Source organism: Pteropus vampyrus, unplaced genomic scaffold (genome assembly GCF_000151845.1).
Source record: "Pteropus vampyrus isolate Shadow unplaced genomic scaffold, Pvam_2.0 Scaffold97, whole genome shotgun sequence".
Taxonomy (NCBI): domain Eukaryota; kingdom Metazoa; phylum Chordata; class Mammalia; order Chiroptera; family Pteropodidae; genus Pteropus; species Pteropus vampyrus.
In genome coordinates this window covers 1,852,141-1,874,725 of record NW_011888878.1, presented here as the reverse complement: position 1 = coordinate 1,874,725, position 22,585 = coordinate 1,852,141, and the positions used below count along the sequence as shown (strand labels likewise).

At 45.8% G+C, this 22,585-nt stretch overlaps 2 protein-coding genes across 4 annotated transcripts in view; one reads left to right on the top strand and one right to left on the bottom strand.

The window, feature by feature from the left end:
• Positions 1–7,825, bottom strand: part of ZIC4 (Zic family member 4) — a 20,557-nt gene extending 12,732 nt beyond the window's left edge. For 2 of the 3 annotated variants that reach the window (XM_011364431.1, XM_011364433.1), the window contains exons 1-2: positions 7,370–7,825; positions 3,627–3,711 (exon numbers count right to left, since the gene is read on the bottom strand). In XM_011364431.1, coding sequence (XP_011362733.1) covers positions 3,627–3,696 — 70 coding nt within the window. In that variant the 5' untranslated portion in view covers positions 3,697–3,711; positions 7,370–7,825. Of the gene's footprint in view, positions 1–3,626; positions 3,712–4,733; positions 4,742–6,333; positions 6,386–7,369 lie in introns of those variants that run through there. The other variant, XM_011364432.1, reaches the window with a different exon arrangement.
• A 3,260-nt stretch (positions 7,826–11,085) lies between these two features.
• On the top strand, positions 11,086–15,093 carry ZIC1 (Zic family member 1). Its single transcript, XM_011364430.1, has 3 exons — positions 11,086–12,134; positions 13,567–13,730; positions 14,378–15,093. Exons 1-3 carry the CDS (start codon positions 11,153–11,155, stop codon positions 14,573–14,575), a joined length of 1,344 nt encoding a protein of 447 aa, XP_011362732.1. The 5' UTR covers positions 11,086–11,152; the 3' UTR covers positions 14,576–15,093.
• Positions 15,094–22,585: the final 7,492 nt, after the last annotated feature.

The following is a 22,585-nucleotide window of genomic DNA, read 5'->3' as shown; positions in this document are numbered from 1 at the left end:
CCCCTAGCACAGGTGAGAAGTTTGGACAGATTACGAGGAACTCTGACTCAAGGTTGATTGAGCTGCCCCATCTATCCCCAGAAGCAAAGACTAATCTAGTACACTTCCTGGTCAGTAAATAAGCTTTTTTTTCCCCTTTAAATTTTAAAAATAATTAACTTATTTATAATGGTTGGCAGGTTCTTTGAGACTTTCTTCGTCTAATGCATTGTTCCCTCTCATGGAGCATTTTAGCGAGGGATTAACTTCCACAACAATTTTCCTAGGCTTTGACAAGTGCAGGTCTTTCTGCTCCTCCAGCCGGAAGAGCTTAAGCAACTCTACCAAATAGATGCAAAGTTAGCATTAAAAAAAAAAAAAGTTGAAGGAGAGCATTTGACAGCTGAATCCCTTCTGCTCTGGAAACCAAGGGTTTTCACAACAATATTGAGCCTAGAAGTTCAGGATTTGTCTTTTTTCCTGGCTTCACCCTCTCCCACACTCACTTTCGGGTATTGTCCCACACTCATCCTCTGTCTATAGGCACTTCCTCTCTGATCTCCTGCCCTGTTTTCCTTTCCTCCAAGTCTAGTCAGGTTTGTCTCAGTGAGTGGTTTCAAGGCTCCCCAATGTGTCTATTGAGTGGTGTAGTTGGTGAACACACAATGGGCTGGGAAAATAACAAAAACCAAAACCAAAATCCCAAATGTGTGTGTGTTCTTCCCTGTGACCTCTTGCCCAGCTGTTTCTCTAAGCATCCTTCAACAGAGAACTTAATCAACTCCTGTAGCACTCAGGCCTAAGTGCAGGGTAGTCCAGCACTTATTAAATATTTTCTTTCCTACTAGAACCTATGGTATCTACAACCTACTTACTGTTCAGGATGTTTGTCAAACTCACCATCCATGTTGACTTCAATTAAAATTTGGATTTGCACAAAAATGGATATCTTTAATAAATAAATGTGTGTGTGTGTGTTTGTGTATACCCTACCTGTATCAAAAGCTTGAATAACAGTAATGAACAAGGGTATTCAAGTATTCAAGTTATTTTAGGCTGTGGACACTTTTGGAAGCCTAGTGAAGCCAGTGAATTCTAATAGTCCTGTGTTTGTTGCCCACACTCATAATAGAAGAAATTGATAACTTTCCATTGGAAGGAGGTGAAAATAAAGGTGTATTTTTTTTCTGTTCATTTGCAGACCCCCTGAATTCTAAGCATTAACTTTGTGGACTCTAGGAATACAAAGCAGAAACTAGTACACTAAATACTCTCTCTTACTAACTTTACCCTTGAAAAGCTTTGAACATGTGTATGGCTTTTTGTGCCAACAGCAAAAGTGCAGATACATCTGATTCAGCCAAATTCACTGACAGTTACCTGGCCCCATGGAGCTCCCTCCCAGATGCAGCTTTCTCTTGAAGAACTGAAAATATCTGGACCCATCCTAAGGTTGCCTGAGCCTCGCAAGTTCCTTGGAGCCACATGGTTCACACCTTGGTTGGCTAAACATAGTTAGAAGACCAGGCATTCTCCCACAGGGACATTTCCTCAGAGAGAGAGGTAGAGAGAAGAAAATCCATTTCACCCACTAAAATTGATAGACAGAAAACTTTGGACAATTACATAAGGGTCTTCAAGGCATATCTCTGAAATAAGCACCAAAGCAATATCCAGCTAACCGCAGAGGATGGGCGGGGGTGGGGGGTGGTACCAATGTCAGAGAGGCATATTTTAGATTTCAGAGTGATTCCTTTGAGTCTTCCAGTGCCCAGGTAGCAGGAAGTTTAAGTTTCATTGATTATTGATTGGACAGGTTGAGGAGTAGTGTCCCCTCAGTGGTGGTCAGAATTTTCTTTCAGAAATTTATTTTACCACATTTACCCACCTTACCAAGTGCTTAGCTGGAACATTTCATTCCTAACCATTCTGTGGTATATAGATAGCATTGTTGAGTTCACTTTCCTGCTTGATTTGCAGGGGGAAAAAAAGACACATTCTGCAGCCTAGAGATCTTCAACAGAGGTGAAGAAGCCATGGAGGCCTGTTTAGAGCAGGTTTTACCAATAGACTCTAAACATCCCTCCAGTGCCCAGAATTATGCCCTAAGCACCCTTGTTGGCCCCAGTCAGGTCAATTCAACAGCATAAACTAAACTGATTTTCTAACCTGTCTGTATAGAAATATGACATTTCGTGATCCTATCATTAGCAGAGCTCCTCACATCGCTAGCTTAAATGGTGGAATGTCTGACCTCTCTCCCTTGGAAAGGTAAATATTGAAGAAAATTTAAGATCCACAACTGGGCTATTTTGCCCGTTTGGATCTTTTAAATAATGCTAAGTAATGATTATCCATTACAGGTTATGCCCAAAGCAAGATCCTAGGAGTTGAGGGCTACTGCACAGAGCCTGGCCAAGCACTAGCTTCATTGCTTGGATCTTCTGCATCTAGATCAGCAGCCATCTGTTCAATATTTTACTTGTTTCTGACCAGGTTGCCACCCCAGACTAAGGCCAAATCTCTTCATAGGCTTTTCACAGAGAGGCTTCAGGATTCTAGAAGTGAAATGTTATCTTTATTCTTATGGGGAAAAAAAATTAAATAAGTTAAGCCCCAGAAGCCTTTCCTATGTCCAAGCACAAATTGTACAAAGAATATTTCTCTCCTCTGCTATGCAAGTTTGTACTTTTATCGTCATTAATGGAACTGAGTATGAAAGAAAATATACTTGGATAGAATTTAATTTTCAAGCAATGGTTCTGCAAAACATTTTTCAACAAAAGATTAAAAAACATGGCTAAAGATCTTTTAGAACAGCACTGAAGAAAAAAAAACAACTGAATTTACACAATAACCACACCTCTCTTGAGAATTCTGCCACCAAAGCATCCCAAAATAATAGAAGAGAGCTATTTCCTGAGTGGTCATTTAACTTTTGTTAAGAAGGTTATTTTTTCTACCAACACAGAAACACCTTGGAGGCAACCATCAGCTGGTGGTATAGTAGAAATGAGGAAAACTAGACGCCTGGAAGGGGAAACACCCTGCCCTAAATCATATGCTTATTCAAAATGGAATATTAAATTAAATTCTTCACAATGAAGGTATTCCTGACTGAGCAGCTGTCAGTCACTCCCCGTTCAGACACCACATTGTGGGAATGTCGTTGCCACCACATTGCAGAAGGCTGGTGTCTCTGGTAAAGATGATGCATATCATGTAAACCCCATCACCAAGATCAAAGTCTGCTCCTTTTATGAAAGCCAATATATGTCAAACCTCATTCCAATCAAATCATCTGGAAATGAATTCAAGATGAATATGTCATAGAATAATGTGACAGTGGAACTGCAGAAGGTCAAGGGTGGTTGTTTCAATGAGAGAGTCGTCAAATATTAATTCTAGAATGTCCAGATGAGTAGGCACTGACAGGGATTAATCGGCTGCTGGTAGGACCTTGTGTTGCTGATTTGTGTGCAAATGCATCAGACACCAAGGTGTTTTTCTAAGTTTCATTTGAACTCAAGAAACACCCCCAAAGTCACAGCCTAACATAAGCAAAAGAGAAAACATAACTTCCTATTAAAAAAACTAAAATGAAAAAACTTCAGCAAACCAACATTCAAAAGAATATTTTAACTTACTTGACTCTTTTAGGACATTTCGATAAAGCCGTAAACGTTTCCTCATCACCAAGGAAGTCTTGTATCTCATTTTCTGACTTTGAATCTGTTAGGGAATAAAAAAGGGACAGTCACTAGTTAAATAATTTGTACATATTTGTATGACAAGGTTGTGTGGCCTGAATGTATGAGCAAAAGAAGGCATTGGTCTGAAGAGTCTTTCAGTCTTTCTTTCGAATTTAGAAGTGAAAGAAAAGAACTCTGCTTGGAACTACCTATATTTATCACAAAACAATATATGCTTGATGATAAAAAATATTAAAATCATCATTTCTCAAATAGATTTTTATCTGAAACTTATTTGTTGATCTCCCTTGCAGGTAGAATTAAGCACTCTTTTAGTCAGTCAGAGTTCAAACACCACTAACTTCTAGAATTTGAATTTATTGTAAGAGAAATCCCCACTATTTTCTTTATTATTAATTGAGTTTAGTGAAATATAATGGAGGGCTGGAAGTCCTCTGGGTTGTTAGCAGATTAAAAAGGTGTTATAACTGTTGGAACTGAGAGGAAGGGATTTTATTTGCAGATTTGTAGGTCCTGTTCTGCTCTGGTGGTGTGGAATCCCTCACATGGCTTCCTCCCCTCAGACCTATTTGAAAGCCATCACTAGTTGATTTTTCAAAGTCAAAATAAAATTCACAAGACTTTGGAGGATAAAAAAGATATCATTTATATCATCTGGTCCTGGCTGTCACATTTCTTATTTTAGAAGGTCTGAAACAATTTGCCCTACCCTCCCTGCCCCCCCAAATTTGCATTCCTTATCAGATTCACTTTGTGGATAGAGCTGCCAAGCCTTTGGTCATCTCAAAGCCGGAAACCCACCCTGGGGACCTTTGCAACTGTCAGGCGAGGCTAAAGGCAGTGGAGCAGCCAAACAGGGGCGATCTGCCCAGCCCCAGCCCTCAATTTGGCCTAGAAAGACAAACATTCATTGAAAAGGTCTCAGGCTGGACAAACACAGTAAGCCCTCTGTCAATGAGGAACTCTTCCTGTCTTGACACTCCAACCCACATAACAGCAGTTGTTTAACTTGTTGAACCACAGGGCAAATCCAAGTGGGGCTCTGCTATCTCAAAAGCTTTCTAGTTCTGTATGTTCAAAGATCTCTTTCTCTCTCCCTCAAACCCCATCCTGGGCTTAAACTAGCTTAGGTGTTTTTACTCTTCCCTCTACCTTCTTTTGTAGGTTTAAGCCTAAGGGGTGTATGGGTGGAGTAGACTCATCTTTTCCCAGAGGGCTTTATTTATTTTCAATTATTTCTAACCAAAATGCATCCATCCCCAAGAGTAATAAAATTCTTCCTGCACAAATCTGAATATGGATATAAAGGAGGTCCAACTTTGCATTCATACAACAGGGTAGCATGCTGGGCTTCCCTTGTTCTAAAATTTCCTCATGGCAGAATGTCTGGCACAGAAAAGTCCTGGTTGGTCAGAACTAATAGAATTTACTTTTTTGCTTCAGAGGAAAATGAGCACAAATTTCCCAGAGGAACTCTGTCCACCTACAGTGCTGCTCCAGCCCTCCCTTTAAGAGGCCTGGGTCACTTCCACCCCCATGTCCTGACAGTCTTTTGTGAATTACACACTCATGAGCATGCAAACAAGTGTTGCAGAGGCTGGACTTCAGGCATGCTACCGGAAACTTAAACTGCTCTCTGTAGCAGCTCCATCACCAGCCAGTACAGAGAAACAGGGTAAATATCTTCTTCTTTGGTTCAGATTCTGACCACGCTTAGTAAACTAGTCATCTCACTGAAGGAGGGGTAAAAGAACCAAGGAACAATCCCTTTGTCCCTGGACCTGAGATCCTCACCAATCCAAGGATTTAAAAGTCCTGAAAATGCATAGCTTGATTTTCCTCAAATGATCGCTTCTGACTTGTCTCCTTATACCAGCTCTGCCAGTGAATCACCAGTCAGGAGCACAATCTGGAGAATTATTGGAGTTTGCCTGCATTCCCACATCTGGAGAAGAAGAAAGGGTGCCAGCCAGTCCTAGTAATTGATCATGCTGAGGGAGAGCCAAGAAGGTACGCTGGTGGGTACATGCAAAAGGCACCATTTTTCTTTGGGGGAACATCCCGATTGCACGTTGTGGGTTCACCCCAGTCTGTGCAGGCCTGCTTAAGGTCAGAGGTCACCTGCAGTCTGCTTCCCAAGCTAATAGCTCTAGTCCCTAAGCCTTCAACGCGGCTCCACACTGGTTAATCCGCAGGCTCTAGGCAAAGGCATGCTTGCCTCTCCGCCACAGTTCAGCGAGGGTGCAGAACAGGGGCCCTGCGGACTGTCTGAGAGCTCTCAAATCAAAGCCAAAAAGGCTCCCCACTTATCCCCACAGGGCACCTCCCTGGTTCCCCTCCATCGGGCTCTCAAATACCAGGAAGTTGCGCTGCGAGGCTAGGTTGTGCGACGGCCTTTTCTCAGTCTTCTCTTCCCTAGAGGAAAGAGCCTGAGTTTCCCTAGTTCCGGCCTCCATATGCCCAGAGTAGAGTCTGCATTAGTGAGTCGCCTGAAGGATCAGCATAGATATTTAACCGTCCCTTTGAAACATCCCCCTCAATCTGCCATCGTCTAGATAGAGGAAGAAAAGGTGGTGCCTCCTCGTGGGTGGCTGTGCGGCCAATGGTGTCGGAAAGCAGGGAGACATATGACCTTGGAAACCCAAAGGGGGTTTTCCGAAGATGGTGGCAGCCAAAGTGCAGCCTTCCAACACTCCCTCTCAATTCCTAAGACCTTGCTGGCTCCCAGCTGTCCCACGGACCATTCATCAACTCCAAACTTTCCAGTCAAGCCTTTGAGGCAGTCCTAGCTTTCTTTCACAGCTTGACTCTGTTCCCGCCTCTCTTGCTCCTAATTTCCAGGGTCCCTAAGTGTCTAGGGTAGTGCCCAGAATCCTGGGTGGCTACGGCCTGCTCCCCAGAGAGCTAATTGTAGCCCTCGATCGCACTCGAGAGAAAGAAAGCCAAGTCTGAAACCCACGGCGGGCGGCGAGCAGAGAGCGGATCCCAGCGGTCTGCGTCCTGAGGCAGGACCAGGATGTGCGAGGGCGAGGAACCTAGCCCCGAGCCTGACTCAGCCAGCATCCGCCGTCAGGTTTGGGAGGAGTTCCATCAACTTGCTGCCGCCTAGGCTAACTTGGGTCCTTTGACCCTGGGGAGGAGAAGCCGAGTCCCTCCCTGCCATACTCGTGGGGGCAGAGCAAAGAAGCTGCCTGGAGGGACCCGGTCCTGGCGCGGGCCGGCTCTTTCCGCGCGAGGGAAGCTCAGGGCCACGACTCCCCTTCTTGTGCCCACGATGGGACAACCAGGAAATTTACTAGGTGGGGAGGTAGGTAGGGCGGGCGGGCAACATGCTGCTTTTGGTCCCCGTGCCACTGGGAACTCCATTCATTCCCCTTGTCACCCCTCCTCCTCCCGCCGTCTTTCCTGGGAAGAAGGAATGGACCCCTCCAGCGCTGCCCCTTCGGCGGAAAGGCCCCCTCCTCCCCTCAATGTCAGTGGGGTGGGGCTTATACCCACGATTGGGGGGCTAAAGAAGGAGGGGATTGGGGGAGAAAGTCTAGTTGGGCCTCTTTCCCCAGCGGGGTTTGGGTGCCAATAACCCTTCTCCCCCCGCGCCCCCCCCCATAAGATCGCTTGCTACCAAACTGCTGGGAGTACAGGTCCCTTCGGTCTGCCCCCTGGACTCACGCACTTACCCCTCTCCACCTGTTGCTGAGATCGCCTCATTTCTGCATATCACTTTGGGGTGGCTTAGGGGGGACCACAAACCCCTCTAAGCCTCTCTTTTGTGGTTCCAGCGAGGCGGTCATCCTTCATTTCTCCTTTTCCAGTTTTCAGGAAGCAGTTAGGGAATGTATGATGAAGCAGAAATGAGCCGTCAGGATGATATTTTAATGGCTTATATGTCACGTTGGTGCATGTGGCTTTGAACTGGAGCCGTTCGCGTTTCCTGCAGAGAGCGCCGCAAATCCCACTTGATAACTTCTACAATCCACAACTTTCCCCCCCTCCACCACCACCACATTGACTCTTATCCTGTGTATTTGGATGCGTTTCCTAAAAATACCCTCTTGTCAACGTCCCCCTTGGATTTTCCACGGACTGGAGAGGAGAAGACTGACTTTTCTTTTTTGAGCAATTATTTTCCCTCTCCCCCTCCCAATGGTTACCCTTCCCCCTCATGTCCCCTCCCTCGTTTTTTTGAAAGACAGGCGAGGTGGGTTCAATATTTGTTCTCTTTAGTGAGGGCAGTGCAGCCTCTAGAGAAAACTTCTTGCAGATAAGGTTTTTACAACTGCACTGGAGGGAGGAAACAGCCTCCCTTTGCAGGCAGCAGAAAACACTTTGTTCAAAAAAGATATATTGAGCCACTCAAAGTGTATAGTTATTTATTGCTGCTGCTGTTGTTGTTGTTGTTAAACCACTGCTCAAGTGCCAACCTTTTCCTTCCATTCCCAACCTTTGCGATTCTCAATCTCTAAATTGGTGGGGAATGCTGGGCTGCTGCATTCAGACCTGTTGTTGGGGATAAAATATATTTTTTCTCAAATTTTTATTTTCCAGCACAAGTGCAAATACTCGGTCAGGTTTCTTCAGACACTGAGAAACCATCCCAAATATACAAGTGGAGTTTTGAGCAGGGATAGCCCAAGGGAAAGGGGAGCTCAGCTCACCAACCCCAAGTGAGAATCTAGCCGATGAAAAGATTAGAGAACCAGGAAAACGAGGAGCGGCCAACACCGCTCCTGCCTCCCCTGCCTTGCAGCTAAGGCGGGAAACTGGGCAAAACATATTCATTTTCATTTTCCTCCCTCCCGGGCGCTGGTGAGTTTCCTAACGGGGCGCTCCTGAAAGGATGAGCTGAGATTTCTTTGTCTGAGAAAAGAGTTTAGGGCTCTGATTCAGCTGCAAATAAGCCAAATGAAGTTAGAAACAAAGGGCAAATTGAAGGATTCCGACTCTTGGCTTTTTGTGTTTTCCTTACTAGAAAATAATTAGACCTAATGAATATGCAGACGCTTGAGCCCAGACTGCAGGGTTTTAAACAGAGCTGCGGAGAAATGCAACCTTCTTCCCCCAATCCCGCCACCCCATCCTTGTGCATTTTTGAAATGCATAAATGTTATTCGCCTTAATTGATTGAGTCACAGGGATTTTTTTCCTGCTTTTAAGTGCCATACTCCTCTACCTTTCAACAATCATTTTAATATATGGTCAATGGCTCTTTGTGGATGGGACAAAAAGCAACTACGCACAGTTGTTGAATAGACTTTGCGCTGGGCAAAGACAGGTTAATCGAGGGCCGCATCACGAAAACAAGCGAGTGTTGTATGTTTGCACTGAATCCAAATGTCTGCATTTTCCTAACTAAATCAAAGGGAGTGTTATTTCTTTTTCTGCTCACTCATCTGAAGGTAAGTAAATTTTCTCTGGCGATCAAAAGCCTGGTCGGCAACAAAGACCGCGCCCGCTTTTTCCACCGTCCTGGTGTGGCGAGTTGCGGAATTTCAATAACTGTGACAAGGGTGACTGATTTGTGAACTAGAAAAGGTTTGAATGTCACAAAATTTACATTGGTTCTATCTACCGAGGATTTAAATACCAAAAAAGTATTCGAGGATTTCTAGGGAGCTTTGGACAGTCCCGAAAAACAATGGCACGTTGGGAAATTTACAGTTTTACCTGAATGAAGGGGCCCTGGTTGGGAACAGGAGTTCAGAAGGCGGGGGTTAGGGGAGCAGACGAAGGAGACTAGGGGAAAAGGGAGAAAAGAGAAGAATAACACAGGAGATGAAACACGAAAAATAGGCAACAATATTTCCAATCTGCCACTTAAAAAAAACCCAAACTTCAATGACCAGGAAAGTTAAGAGCTCTCATCCACCTGTGCTTATTTGGAGGAGGGGAGGATCCAGAAAACCTGATGATTTGATAAAAATAAGAAAATCGAGGCAACCGGTTATCCTGAGAAATCACATTTCTTGTAAAAAGATAGTGAGTGTCCATGTGCTCCCGAGATCTTAAATTATAAACAGGAGGGCGAAGAGGCAAGAGGGAAGCAAACTTCAAAAGGAGCAAATAACAAAAGCCTTCTTTGCTGCCATTGAAAGGGGGAGGGGGGAAGACGGGGAAAGAAAGAAAAGAAAAGTTGCTGAATCGGGACATTCTGGAAGTGCCTTAGCTGTGTTTACCAGTCCCATCCCCGCCTCCTGGTCCCGGAGACTCCCGAAGTCGCTAATCGCTCAGCTAAGAGCAGGTCTGAAGAAAGACAAGATAGAGAAAGAGAGGAAGAGAGATAAGCTAGATGATAGAGACAGAGTGGGAGAGGGAAAAGGATAAGGAAAGAGAAAATATTTATGACTGCGGAAAGAAAAAGGAATCGTGGCATTTTTTTTTTTTTTCCATGAGAAGAGGGAAAAAATTTGGTTAAAAAAAGTTGCTACTCCTGGCAGCCGGGTTTGTCAAAAGGGGATGTCAAGCGCTTTACAATACCTGGGATTGATGAGGCGGGCGGGCCAATGAACGGAGCGCGGCGCCTCGGCGCGCCCTCCGTTGGCGCGGCGGCCGCGGGCGGGGGGAGTGTGAACGCACCAATGGGCTCCCGCGTCAGCAGCACGTGACACCTCCCCCCTGCTCCCATTCATCAAGGGGGGGGACGGTGTCTTCCTTTCAATTCATTTATCTGCAGGAATGATTGCTGCTATCAGTCTCGCGCTCACCGCCCGGCTGAGGAGGTGAAAGTTTCTCCCCAGGAAGATAAACCGCAAAAGACAATATTGTGCATGATTTGCGCCTTTTCTTTGGCTTTTTCTTTCTTTCTTTTTCCTACCCCCCCCTTTTCATCATCATCATCATCATCATCATTATATATATATATATATATATATTTTTTTTTTTTTGCAAAAAGCAGAGGGGGAAAAAAGGAGAGTGAAGGAGCGAGGAGGCGAGCCTGAGAGAAAAGAGAGAGAGAGGGAGAGAGAAAAGAAAGGGCGAGGGTCTAGGGGCGAAGTGAGGAGGGGCGAACGGCGCGAGGCGGAGAGCGAGCGAGCAGTCGCAGCTCCGGTGCTCACATTCCTCTATGCTACAAATCCGGCAGGAAGTTTTTTGGGGGGGCTGAGATGCTCCATGCCTTTTCCTGGGCAGCCTTGACACAAGGTCCTCTCTGCAGAGACTGAGCGGTGAGAAAGTGCGAGCCGGGCGGTGGGGTTTGTTCCGCCGGCGCCGGAGCCCGCCTCGCTCGAGGCCCGCAGCCGTCCGGCTTCCGCGCGCTTGGCCAAGCAGGCTCCCCGGCGCCCGGCGCCTCAGCCTGCGGGCTAGGACTTCGCGAGGTGGGTCGACTCCTCCTCCCTCCTCTTTTTCTTCCTCCTCTCCTTCCGCCTCCCATACCTCCTCCTCCTCCTCCTCCTCCTGGTTTTCCCTCCTCGGCGGGCGAGGGTGGGGGGGGCAGGGGAAGCCGGGGCTTGCCCCGTGCAGCCACGATGCTCCTGGATGCCGGCCCCCAGTATCCCGCGATCGGCGTGACCACCTTTGGCGCGTCCCGCCACCACTCGGCAGGCGACGTGTCCGAGCGCGACGTGGGCCTGGGTATCAACCCGTTTGCCGACGGCATGGGCGCCTTCAAGCTCAACCCCAGCTCGCATGAGCTAGCCTCCGCCGGCCAGACGGCCTTCACGTCGCAGGCACCTGGTTACGCGGCTGCCGCTGCCCTTGGCCATCACCACCACCCTGGCCACGTCGGCTCCTACTCGAGCGCTGCCTTCAACTCTACGCGGGACTTTCTGTTCCGCAACCGGGGCTTCGGCGACGCGGCGGCGGCAGCCAGCGCGCAGCACAGCTTGTTCGCTGCTTCTGCTGGGGGCTTCGGGGGCCCACACGGCCACACGGACGCCGCGGGCCACCTCCTCTTCCCAGGCCTTCACGAGCAGGCGGCGGGCCACGCGTCACCCAACGTGGTCAACGGGCAGATGAGGCTTGGCTTCTCGGGGGACATGTACCCGCGGCCCGAGCAGTATGGCCAGGTAACCAGCCCGCGTTCAGAGCACTATGCCGCGCCGCAGTTGCACGGCTACGGGCCCATGAACGTGAACATGGCCGCGCATCACGGCGCCGGAGCCTTTTTCCGCTACATGCGCCAACCCATCAAGCAGGAGCTTATCTGCAAGTGGATCGAGCCGGAGCAGCTGGCTAACCCAAAAAAGTCGTGCAACAAAACTTTCAGCACCATGCACGAGCTGGTAACGCACGTCACCGTGGAGCACGTCGGCGGACCTGAGCAGAGTAATCACATCTGCTTCTGGGAGGAGTGTCCGCGCGAGGGCAAGCCCTTCAAAGCCAAATACAAACTGGTCAACCACATCCGCGTGCATACGGGCGAGAAGCCCTTCCCCTGCCCCTTTCCTGGGTGCGGCAAGGTCTTCGCGCGTTCCGAGAACTTAAAGATCCACAAAAGGACGCACACAGGTACGGAAATCTCTGTCCTTGACACCCTCCATATCCCCCCGCCCCATCGTGGGCCTGGGACCCGAAAATCCAAAAGTTGGTGGTCAGGCGCACAAACGGGGCCTTGGTTGGTCTGGGCGTCAGGTTCCACAGGCGGGCAGCGAAAGTGTACACTGGTTTTTAGTTTGAAGCTCGAAATTATGAAGAAGTAAAGAAAGGATTGGACGGGAAGGATAGGGATGTAGATTTTTAAATGAAGAATACAAATGGCCGGGAGAGCAGAGACAAACCCTGCTTTACAGAGTCCTTGGTGCGCGTGAAGCCGGGAGAGGTGTCCTTGGTGGCGGCGGCAGAGGTTCCGGCCGCTCCAGCTGCAGATAGTTCTAAATCTAAACGTTTGCTTCCGGCCAACATGCCTCTCTACGTACCTTGGTGAGGACTTTCCCAAAGGAAGGAACTGAGGAAATTGGAGGAGATCAAATGAAGGGGCATAGAAAGAAACACAAACAGAAAGACGGAAAGGTGAGAGGGAGTGGTGAAAGTCCGGCCTGAGGAGGCTTTTAGAGGCTTATGCATATTCAAAGAGCCCAATTTTAGCAGTGACTTGTTCGTGAGTAGGCTTGAGTCGGGAGAGCCGGTGGAAGGCAGTCTTTTTTGTTAGTCTATGAGATGGATTTCAAAACACCAATTTCTGTGCGTTGGCCTTTAAAAATAAAGAGACCAGTCGGAAACAGAAGAAAAGTTGGCGGCGAGCTCGGGTTTGTAGTCTGGGTGGGCCAGGCCATTCTGGGGCTCTTGCTCCAAAAAGATCGGGAATCCGGTCTGCTTCCCTATTCTGGTTTGCCCTGGTGATTCCTGAGAACTGCATTTGGAATTTACGGTTTAACCCGCAGTCAGAGAAAAATTTGCGGTGCTGTAGTTTGGGCCCAGATTACGTTATAAAATGTGAGTGACTGTGTGTTTGTGGGGTGGGGGTGAGGATGGGGGGTGTAGGAGGTGACAAGAGGGGCGCAGAGCGTCGGGGAGGGGTGGGGGAGGAGAAAGAGCAAAACAGCAGGAGAATCAGCCCGGAATGTGAAAATTAGAAACCGAGAACTAGGTAGAGCCTCCTGAAGTCGTCTGAATAGCCCCGGGCAGAAAAACCTGAAGCCAGACCCGCTACAACTCTGGGATCTAAAAATTACAACAACAACAACAACAACAACAACAACAATAATAATAATAATAATAAATCTGTATCTAATTAGATCAGGAGTTAAAATAATTCAGATATTTATATATCCATTGCATATACATGACTTAATTGAAGACCAGGTTTTTGAGCTTTCCAAGTGCTAAACCTGGACCGCTGACTTTTTTTTTTGTTTTTATTTTCCCATTTGTTTACATTAAAAAAAAATAGCAGCAGGGTTTGTTCTAATCAGATTTCTCTCTTTATTCCCTTTCACGCCAGGAGAGAAGCCCTTCAAGTGCGAGTTCGAGGGCTGCGACCGACGCTTTGCCAATAGTAGCGACCGAAAGAAGCATATGCACGTGCACACGAGTGACAAGCCCTATCTTTGCAAGATGTGCGACAAGTCCTACACGCACCCCAGCTCTCTGCGCAAACACATGAAGGTAATCACCGCGCTCCCGCCGCCCGCCTGTGAGCTAAGAGTCCGCTCTACTCTTTGGCCGGGATCCGGTGGCGAGTGGCAGGCAGCCGGCCGGTGGCAGGAGCCCGCGGAGGCTGAAAGGCAAAGGTTCCACTTTGAGTGGGGCGAACAGAGAGGGCGGGAGCTGGAAAAGGGGCTGGGGGCTCCCAGACCACTCTAAATCTACTACTTAATAATAAAAATAAAAAGAAGTTAACACTCCAGCAGAGGCCACGACTAAATTTGACCCGGAGAGGGAGCGAGGGCTGCACCTAGCTGGTTAATGCTGCCGAAGCTGCCGCCATTGTAGCAGGCAGCGTTAGCATAAGAGTTGGGGTCCTGTATGTAGACCTGAGCAAGCAAAGTTCACCGGCTGCGGGAGGGACCATCTGGGGTTCTAGCCCCATATCCAGCATCCTCTTTCCAGATCTGTTTTTTTTTTGTAGTTGCGGGGGGCGGTCGCCCTGCCTGTAGGGCTGAGGCAGGGCAATCACGTCCCGCTGGTGGGACTTCCCTGGAGGTCAAGGAGATCCAGGGCTCCGGGTAAAGGCGGTGCGAGGCCTTCACTCATCATAGGCTTCTGCCGCTCCAGCTCTTTATCTCCTTAAAAACGTGACTTTATTTCCGCAGGTCCACGAATCCTCCTCGCAGGGCTCACAGCCTTCGCCTGCCGCCAGCTCTGGCTACGAGTCCTCCACGCCGCCCACCATCGTGTCTCCCTCCACAGACAACCCGACCACCAGCTCCTTGTCGCCCTCCTCCTCCGCGGTCCACCACACAGCCGGCCACAGCGCGCTCTCTTCCAATTTTAATGAATGGTACGTTTAAAATTAGAAACAAAACACCGATCGAAACGCTATTTAAGAGACTGAATACACACACGTATACAAAATATTACTGAAAGAACCTTGCAAATCAAAACAGCCTCCCCCACCCCTCAATCCATATATATTTTTTTGAGGACCGAGTAAGAGAGAGAAAACACCAAACCTTTGAAAATTTCCCCCTTTTTCCTTTTTCTTTCTTTTTCCCTTTTCCCTTTCTTTCTTTATACCCCCTCCCCTCCCCCCTTTTTTTTTGGCCAAGGCTTGGTAGCCAAGGGGCAGGAGGGGGAGTCGAAGAGAAGGCGGCCACCTGACCAAATGCTGCCAACCCTGAGGGCCAGTTTCTCGCCAGAAACGGAACAGGCTCTCTAGGCTTAGGCTTTTTTTTTCCTTTGCATTCTTGTAAATACAGAATTATTAGCTTAAAACTGTACTGTTGGATTCTGTAAATAGTTATATCTCAGTTGGAGCGGGCGGGAGGGATCGTGGCGTTGTGGTCTTTGCATTGGGGAGGGGGGAGGGGCTGGGAGGGTGGGGTGGGGGAGGGGGTGGGCGGCCGAAAGCCAACTGTTTGTACTGAATGGCAAGAATGTTCTAGTAAATGTGTACCAAAATGTGAATTACTTTGTATAATTACAGTCTCCACGTCGACCTAACAGAATATTATTGGTATTAATGTGCTTTTTTTTTCTTTGTATAAAGTGGAAACATTTTGTCCCAAAGTCTAAGTACTTTAGTGCAGTAAAATGTTGTTTCACGTCCTGTCAAGAATTCGTATAGTACGAGCCTGGATCTGCGTGTCAAACTGTTCCATTTGTTTATGTTAAGTGAAATTAAAAAAAGATATAAACTATAACTGTCCCGTTGCTTTTGGCAAAAGATACAACCACATAATGTATATAATTCCTAGTTTCCATATTTATCCGCATGTAAAGGGACGGTTTATTCATGTTACAGCTATTCAATATTTATGGCTAGAAGAATTCGTTATGTACACTTTAGTTTCCAGAACTGTTTGGTAACCTTTCGTACCTTATTAAAGATTCTTAAATCTCAGTGATTGTGGTAGGAATTTCTTCTTCACTCCCAGCAACCTGCTGCCTTTTCTGACAGCCTTAGTGGTTCTCTGGAAAATCTCTCCAGTCTCCCCTGCCTTCCCTTTCTGTCATTGCAGGTCGTATAAACGTGATAAATGAACGCTACCCTGCTGGCTCTCCGAGAGGGTGTAATTAGTATTTATATCAAAATTTATGAAACAAATTTTAGGCCGCAGTATAATTTAAATGACCTTTGCAGACGTAGAATAACAACCATAAAAATAACAGAAATAGATTGCACAGGCGACATCAATATTAATGTAGGCGAATTGTCAGAAGCTTAGGGCTTGCTCTGCAGCGTTGCAAATGAACTTGCAGAAGAGGGTTCTGCTGCCCCCCCCCAAATTAAATTCCCCAGGCTGAAACCGAGTTACAGATTTACAATATCATATTTTAAACTGCAGTCTTCAATTAAACCATTTATGGCTATAACTAATTTTCAGGATGTCGACGCATGCTTTTTCAGGCCTTCCTTTGTACAAAAGTAAACGTCCATAAAACGTTTTACTTATATTTCTTCAAACATGATGCTAATTTAAATTAATTACTTCCTATGATATGTTATTATTGCTATAATTTTGCCACAGTTATTAGTTCTCTCAAAAATACATCTAGGGAAGAGAATTATTTTATGTAATTTTATTATCTTTCTATCTCTTTTATTTATTTCTCATTTACTTAAGAAATTCGTTCCATTGGCTGGCGTCGATACAGTAAATTTGTAAATGAGGAGACAATATAAAAATCTAAATTACTTGTGCTTAATGACTGTAGCGGAACGCCTTTTCTCTAAATCAGATTGTCTTTCTTGCAGTTTAGTTTGATAGATTTGCAAGCTATGCTGCTCCCTCGAAGTTAGCTTCACTGGTAGAAACGCAAGCCTCTTTGTCTCTGGTTGTAGCTTGCATGATCACCCCATTAAGCAGACGACCTAACTGGAGATCACAAATCAGGGCCTTGGCTGTACATATAAGGGGTAAATGTGTCAAAACAGGAGGCAAAACTGATCTCACGGTGGGCAAGGAGGAATCTGGATCTGCTTCTTTAAAATATACTAAGTAAGTTCAGAAAGTCACAGGCAATATTGGCTTAGAAGAGAAAAACAAGTAGGACAACCCCTCAAAAGGACGAGAATCCCTTAAGATCCTCACATTTATTTTAAAGTGATATTAATTCTTCACAGTATACCATTGACCAATTACAAAATTAAAATGTTAAATTCTCCTTAAAATTATTTGTTGACTTGTCCTTCGATTTCTTGCTATTTGTATTTGTCACTTTTAGTCAACAAAATTTTACTGGCTAAGGAAGAGATTTGGTAAACTTTCTGTAGCACATTAAAAACTAGAAATGGTGGTGTTTAATTTTTTAAAAAATGTTATTGTGATTGTAAGAGTAAATATCTACCTTTCCCGAAAAGAGCGCCACCTTGCAAGATTTTGCCAGATTTAAGGAAGCCAAACACCTAAGCAGGAATTGCTGCTAGCCCTCCAAATTCCTGAGACCAAAAGCTGTCTCCAATTGACTTTGGAGGTTTGAAATTGATTAACAGTGTAGAATTTGAAGTGACTCCAGACACTAGATCAAAAATTAACAAAAAACAGAAAGAAGAATAAAGATAACTCATCTCTCTAGGAAAGATAAACACCTCAATTAATAATCCTTCCCCTTCCCATTAGAGATCAGAATGTCTGGGAGCCTGATATGAGTATAATGACAATGATGGTAATAACAACAACAACAGTACTTTTGTAACTTTGTTAGTGTATTTAGGAAGATAGTAAATTAATGCATTTTTCTAAATATAGTTTTGAATTCAAATTTGGAAATATAAACATCTCATTATTTGTTATATACCTGTTGCCTTTTTTACTTTAATATCATAGCATAATTATTAAATATCATACTATGAGATACGATTTAAGTAGAGTATTTTAAAGATAAACTTTAGGGGTAAATATTTACTTCAAAACTATATTTTAACTATATACTTTTTAGACTTTGAAGGCCAAATAAACATTTGAGGAGTACTATGTGTTTGTTTGTGAATAATCTTACTCACAGGAAAGGAACTTTTATAGTAGAAGCCAATATTTATGCCAATCATCCTTATGCATTCTCTTTTCTAACACCCACCACAAAGGAAAAGTCATTAATGATGTAGGTCATCTAAAATAATGGTTCAAACTTCAATGTAGTCTATTATTTTTGCTAGTACCTTTAATGTCTGCTTCTTGAGATGTATTCTTCATACTTTTCTTCATGGGCTATTAGGTTCTGAAACACATGAATGTGAACAGCGAAATATATTGTTAGACCCTATTTAGCAGGAGCTGAAGATGCTGCAAATGACTGGTTTCCATGTGTAGCTGTGGATTTTGATTTAGGCAGAAAGCCATCCTGGTTCATATTTTGACTGCATTGTATTCTGGATACTGTCAAATGATTAGAATAGCTAACAAGTTATTAAAAAGTTATATTGTGTCAACAAAAAATGCCTGAGTACAAGCAATCATATTTGAGAAATGAAGAGAAATAAATTGTGGTGTGTGTGTACATTTATAGAGTAAGCACATAAATATACAAGCATCATTTATAGGGGGGCTAAGTAATTTTCAAACATTTCAGATCCTTTGTTTTCTTCTTCAAAAGCTACCCCCAACTGCTATAAGCATTTGCAGCTGATGATTTTGATTTTTTAAAGTCAAGCATTCAAGTTAACCTTTAAGAAGCAAACCACCTCCAAAAGAAAGATGTAACCTTTCAATTGCCCCATATGCTTATCATTTTTTTTTCTTTAACTGACAATATAAATAGCACTAACCTTCTTTGCTGATGGGCCTGGCATTTAGATGTTTTTATTTGTTGATTGTGAAATTTTCTCAGAATTTTTAAAGGGCTGGCAACAGAACTATACTCCCCAAATACCTCACCCAGCCCAGAAACTCTCCACATTTTCCCTTTTAGAGGCCAAGACATAATTGGTGGCCTGGACCTCTTGTGAATCAGTGCTGGTAGAGTTGGTACCTGAGCATCCTGGTTTCCAGGAAGCAGCTTAGAGAAGGCCCTGGCCCTTATAGAGCAGCATCAGCTTATGGTTTGGGAAACTGTATGTTTTCTGGCAAATTAAAAATGAAGACACTGAGCTTGTGCCTTTGATTATTTGTGAACTAGATATGAAGCCATCAGATTTTAGACATTTCCAAGTTACATTTCTTTCTTTTTTTTTTTCAACTTGAAATACTGATTACAAATTTATCTCCTCTCTAGGTACAGAGTTCTCACTTCCTCCTAGCCTCAAGTATAGATCTTATAGAACTATGTGTTCATATCAGGGAAAAAAAAAGTGTTTTCATAAAATTGTTCACATCTGATATCACTCTCTGGTTTTAAAATTCTTGAATGTAGAGTAGCAATGCAAAGATTTATCCCTCGTATGCTAGTCAAACCACCAAGGGTTCACATTATTCATGGTGTTCTTTTTCAGCTTTCTACCACCCCATTTATCATCAGTAATATGTGCCCACTTTAACTGGTTAGGTATAGAGAGTAAGACTTTATGGGGTAACTACACTAATCTATTTTTTTGAATGATATTCATTAGTTTGAGACAATAAATAAAAATGTCAATTTTTTCTAACATCACACGTGAGAGCCTTTTCCTCAAAGTGTATGAGGAAATATATGATGACATAACATACACAAAAATATGAGCAATGTTCTCCATTAATCTGTGCAAGGCTAGTTTGCTCCAAAGTCTTTACTTCAGCAAGAGGAAACAGGATGAGGCTATACCAGGGGCTATTTTTATCATACATGTTGAATTTTGGCATTAGTTCCTAAGGTATATTTCCACTTTAAGAGCAAGGAAATAAAATGATATGAAGTTTCCAATTAATGCTATACTGGAAGTGGGTTTTTCAAGAATAAGAAACCAGATTTAGCAATCTACTATGGAAATGAAATTGGTACTGAAGATGTTAGGGACTTATAACTGTCAACAATGTTTTGGCTGCCCCAGATTGTTTGCCGGGCATCTCTTTAAGCGCATGCTGGAGAATTCACAGGCTGTGAAACATACACGGTGATATTTTCACGTAGAGCGTACATGAGAATCAACTATTAAGTTTGGATATAAACATATGGGGATAGTATCTTAAAACACACACAAGTTCAAAGGCAAGCGACCTTAAACTTAAAAAATATATATTATTATGCAGCTGTCCTTTGTGTACCAATTCCCATTAGCTATAGAAAAAATAAGGACATAAAGAAGGCGAGAGAAGCACACCTCCTGATTCCTATTAAAAATGTTTGTTTATCCGGGAAAATCCTAGCCTCTGGCAAAGAAAAATGAAAGTTGTGGAGGAAGGTAAAACCACAAGAAAGTATAGGGGTGAGTGAGTCTGTTCGTCAAGAGAGATTTTTGTCCTGAAGAATTCCGTGAAAATATATAAACTCGAGATCTGGGGGTGGGTGTGGGTGGAACAGTAAGACTTCTCCACATCACCTCCACCGAAGCCCGGTGATCCGCTTCTAGGGGATAGTTGCGTCACCCTGCAGCCCAGCGGGGCGCTATCCAAGTCTGCCGCCGCTGGGGCTGCGGCTGGAGGGCAGCACGCATGCGCGGTCCGCGATCCGCGGTTCCACGTGCTGATGAATATGCAGAGTAGTCTCCGCCCACGCGGGCTACAGAGGGAACTGCTCAGAGCCTCTGGCCTGTGAAAGCCGCTAGCCCGGATGCCGAAATAGTGCAGCGAAGAAGCTGCACGTGTTTGTTTTTAAACCGTCTTGGTTGAAGTAAATTCACAAAGCCAGGCAGAGAGTAGGCTGAAACAATTTGCGGCCCCGCCACCTGAACCACAAGCGGAGAGGGCTGATAGTCTCCCCTATCCCAAGGGCCGCGGGCTGCGAGCCTCAGTGGACCACAAGCCATGCTACTGAAAATTCCTCCTCCTCCTGTCTCCTTCCAAGTTGGGAACTGGCACCCTACCCTGGCTGTTCTCGAATCCCTTAGTACCCTGTAAAAGACATCCTCGCCCACTCACTTGGCATCTAGACATAACTCAAGCCTGAGGTGTGTGTGTGGAGGGGGCGGGCTGGGACACTAAGAGTTTTGCTAGCGCTCACCCTCTTCCTTTGCACAGATCCAGGCCTGAGTGTCCGTCTGTGGTCGTCTATTCTCATTCATATTCTCTCTCTCTCTCTCTCTCTCTCTCTCTCTCTCTCTCTCTCTCTCTCTCCCCCCGCCCCCTCCCGCCCCATTATCTATCATCTATCTATCTACCTATCTGATTTTTTTCTTTCTTCTTTTCTTTCCTCTCTCCCAGTTCGTCTTTCTCTTTCTGGTCGTGCCCCAGCCCCTCTTGCCCCATTTGGGGGACTAGCAGCCGCTTACTTGAATGGCTTCTCTAGGGTTTTCATTCCACCCTTCCTAAATCATACTTGTCAGCTAGCATGCTTAGGAGATGGTATTAGTTCTGTTAAGCTCAAATGTGCTTACCTGGTGCAAACATTATGACTGGTGGAATAACTGACCTGGCTTAGAGACCTGGAAAGTATAGGGTTTGGCCGAGTTGAGGTGCGGGCTATTATTGCCTTCCTTTCCTGGTAACATTCCTGGGGGTTCTGCACGTTGCAAGATATTTTGTGGCCAATGTACTGTCATTTCCAGAGCGAATGCACAACCTGTCTGGTGGAATGATCAACACTTGTAAACAAAGGGGAGGGGTAAGGGAGAGTTCTTAGGTTATTCTATCCTCAGACTGACATTTGTAGTTTTGCCTTTGGGGATTTTAGTCAAAATCCTAAGTAACAGCCAACAAGTTCCAATCTTCCTGTGGATATTACTTTCAATTGGACAGGTAGACCACTTCCATGGTGCCCACTCTCTTACTTCCCTCATTGTCAACAGGAGAGGTCATGTGTCACTGCCCAGTTCTCACTGCGGTCTAACCCAGGGCTTTTTAGCCCTGCCCGTTCCGCGGGCCATACATAGCAGCATTTCGCCTGACAGCCACCACTTACTTACCCAGTCTTCAGCTTTGAACCTGAGAGTGAGGCAGAGGGGTTCCAGTTATGAGCCTGCCAGGACAAAGCCTTTCCTCCTACCCAGCCTCCAAGTCTTGGAGCTCAATAACACGAGGATGGCCCAAGAAGATCCAACGTGACTTGGGCACACGGAGGCCTGGCAGAAGCTCCTCACTCCCACTCCCGCAGATTGGGCGGAAAGGGACCAGAGCAGAAGGGCCCTTTTGTCCAAGACCCCTGGAGGCCGGAGAGCTATCGTCTGGTCAGGAGCCCAGAGTCCCTGGATCCAAAGGAATGCCACAAGGGCCACCCAAAATAAAATCCCTTCCATTTTGGTCCTTTTGTGTTTGAATATTTTGGAGGTGGGAAGCAAGCTAGACTACCGGCTCCACGCTAATGACAAAGACCAGAGTCGGGCTGGCTGGAGAGAACAAGCCCAGTGTGGGTTCCTGTGTTCTTCCTCGAAAGGCTAAGGTCCCCAAGAACCCTTTTCATTTGGCGAGGGGCTTGAGGGAAGGGAGGGGCGGAGGCGGGAGCAGGCCCTGGTCTGCAAGCCAGTGGCCTGGCGCGCGGACTTTCTGGCTGTTCGGCTTGGCCGCCAGTGTCCACGCAGGCGACACGGTTGCCCTCTTCCGAGCCAGAGAGTGGGGACGCCCCTTCCCCTTTCCTCCCATTCCCACCGCCGGCGCCCCTGGGTAGGCGCCAGGGTCGGGTGGCGGAGAGGCGGGCTCTGGGGCCTCCTCCAGGCCAGGCCGAGTTCAGTCTGAGGAGGCAACCGGGGCAGGGGGAGGGGGTGTTGTTCGTGGGCCCAGGCCAAGGGAAGATGGACCCTAAACCAGACAGACGCTTTCTTTCCCCCCACTAGCGCCTTAGTTTCTGCCCAAATT

Coding starts and splice junctions, on each gene's coding strand:
- ZIC1 (XM_011364430.1), top strand. CDS start 11,153: ATGCTCCTGGATGCCGGCCCCCAGTATCCCGCGATCGGCGTGACCACC. Junction 12,135..13,566: donor CCACAAAAGGACGCACACAG/GTACGGAAATCT, acceptor CTTTCACGCCAG/GAGAGAAGCCCTTCAAGTGC. Junction 13,731..14,377: donor CTCTGCGCAAACACATGAAG/GTAATCACCGCG, acceptor TTATTTCCGCAG/GTCCACGAATCCTCCTCGCA.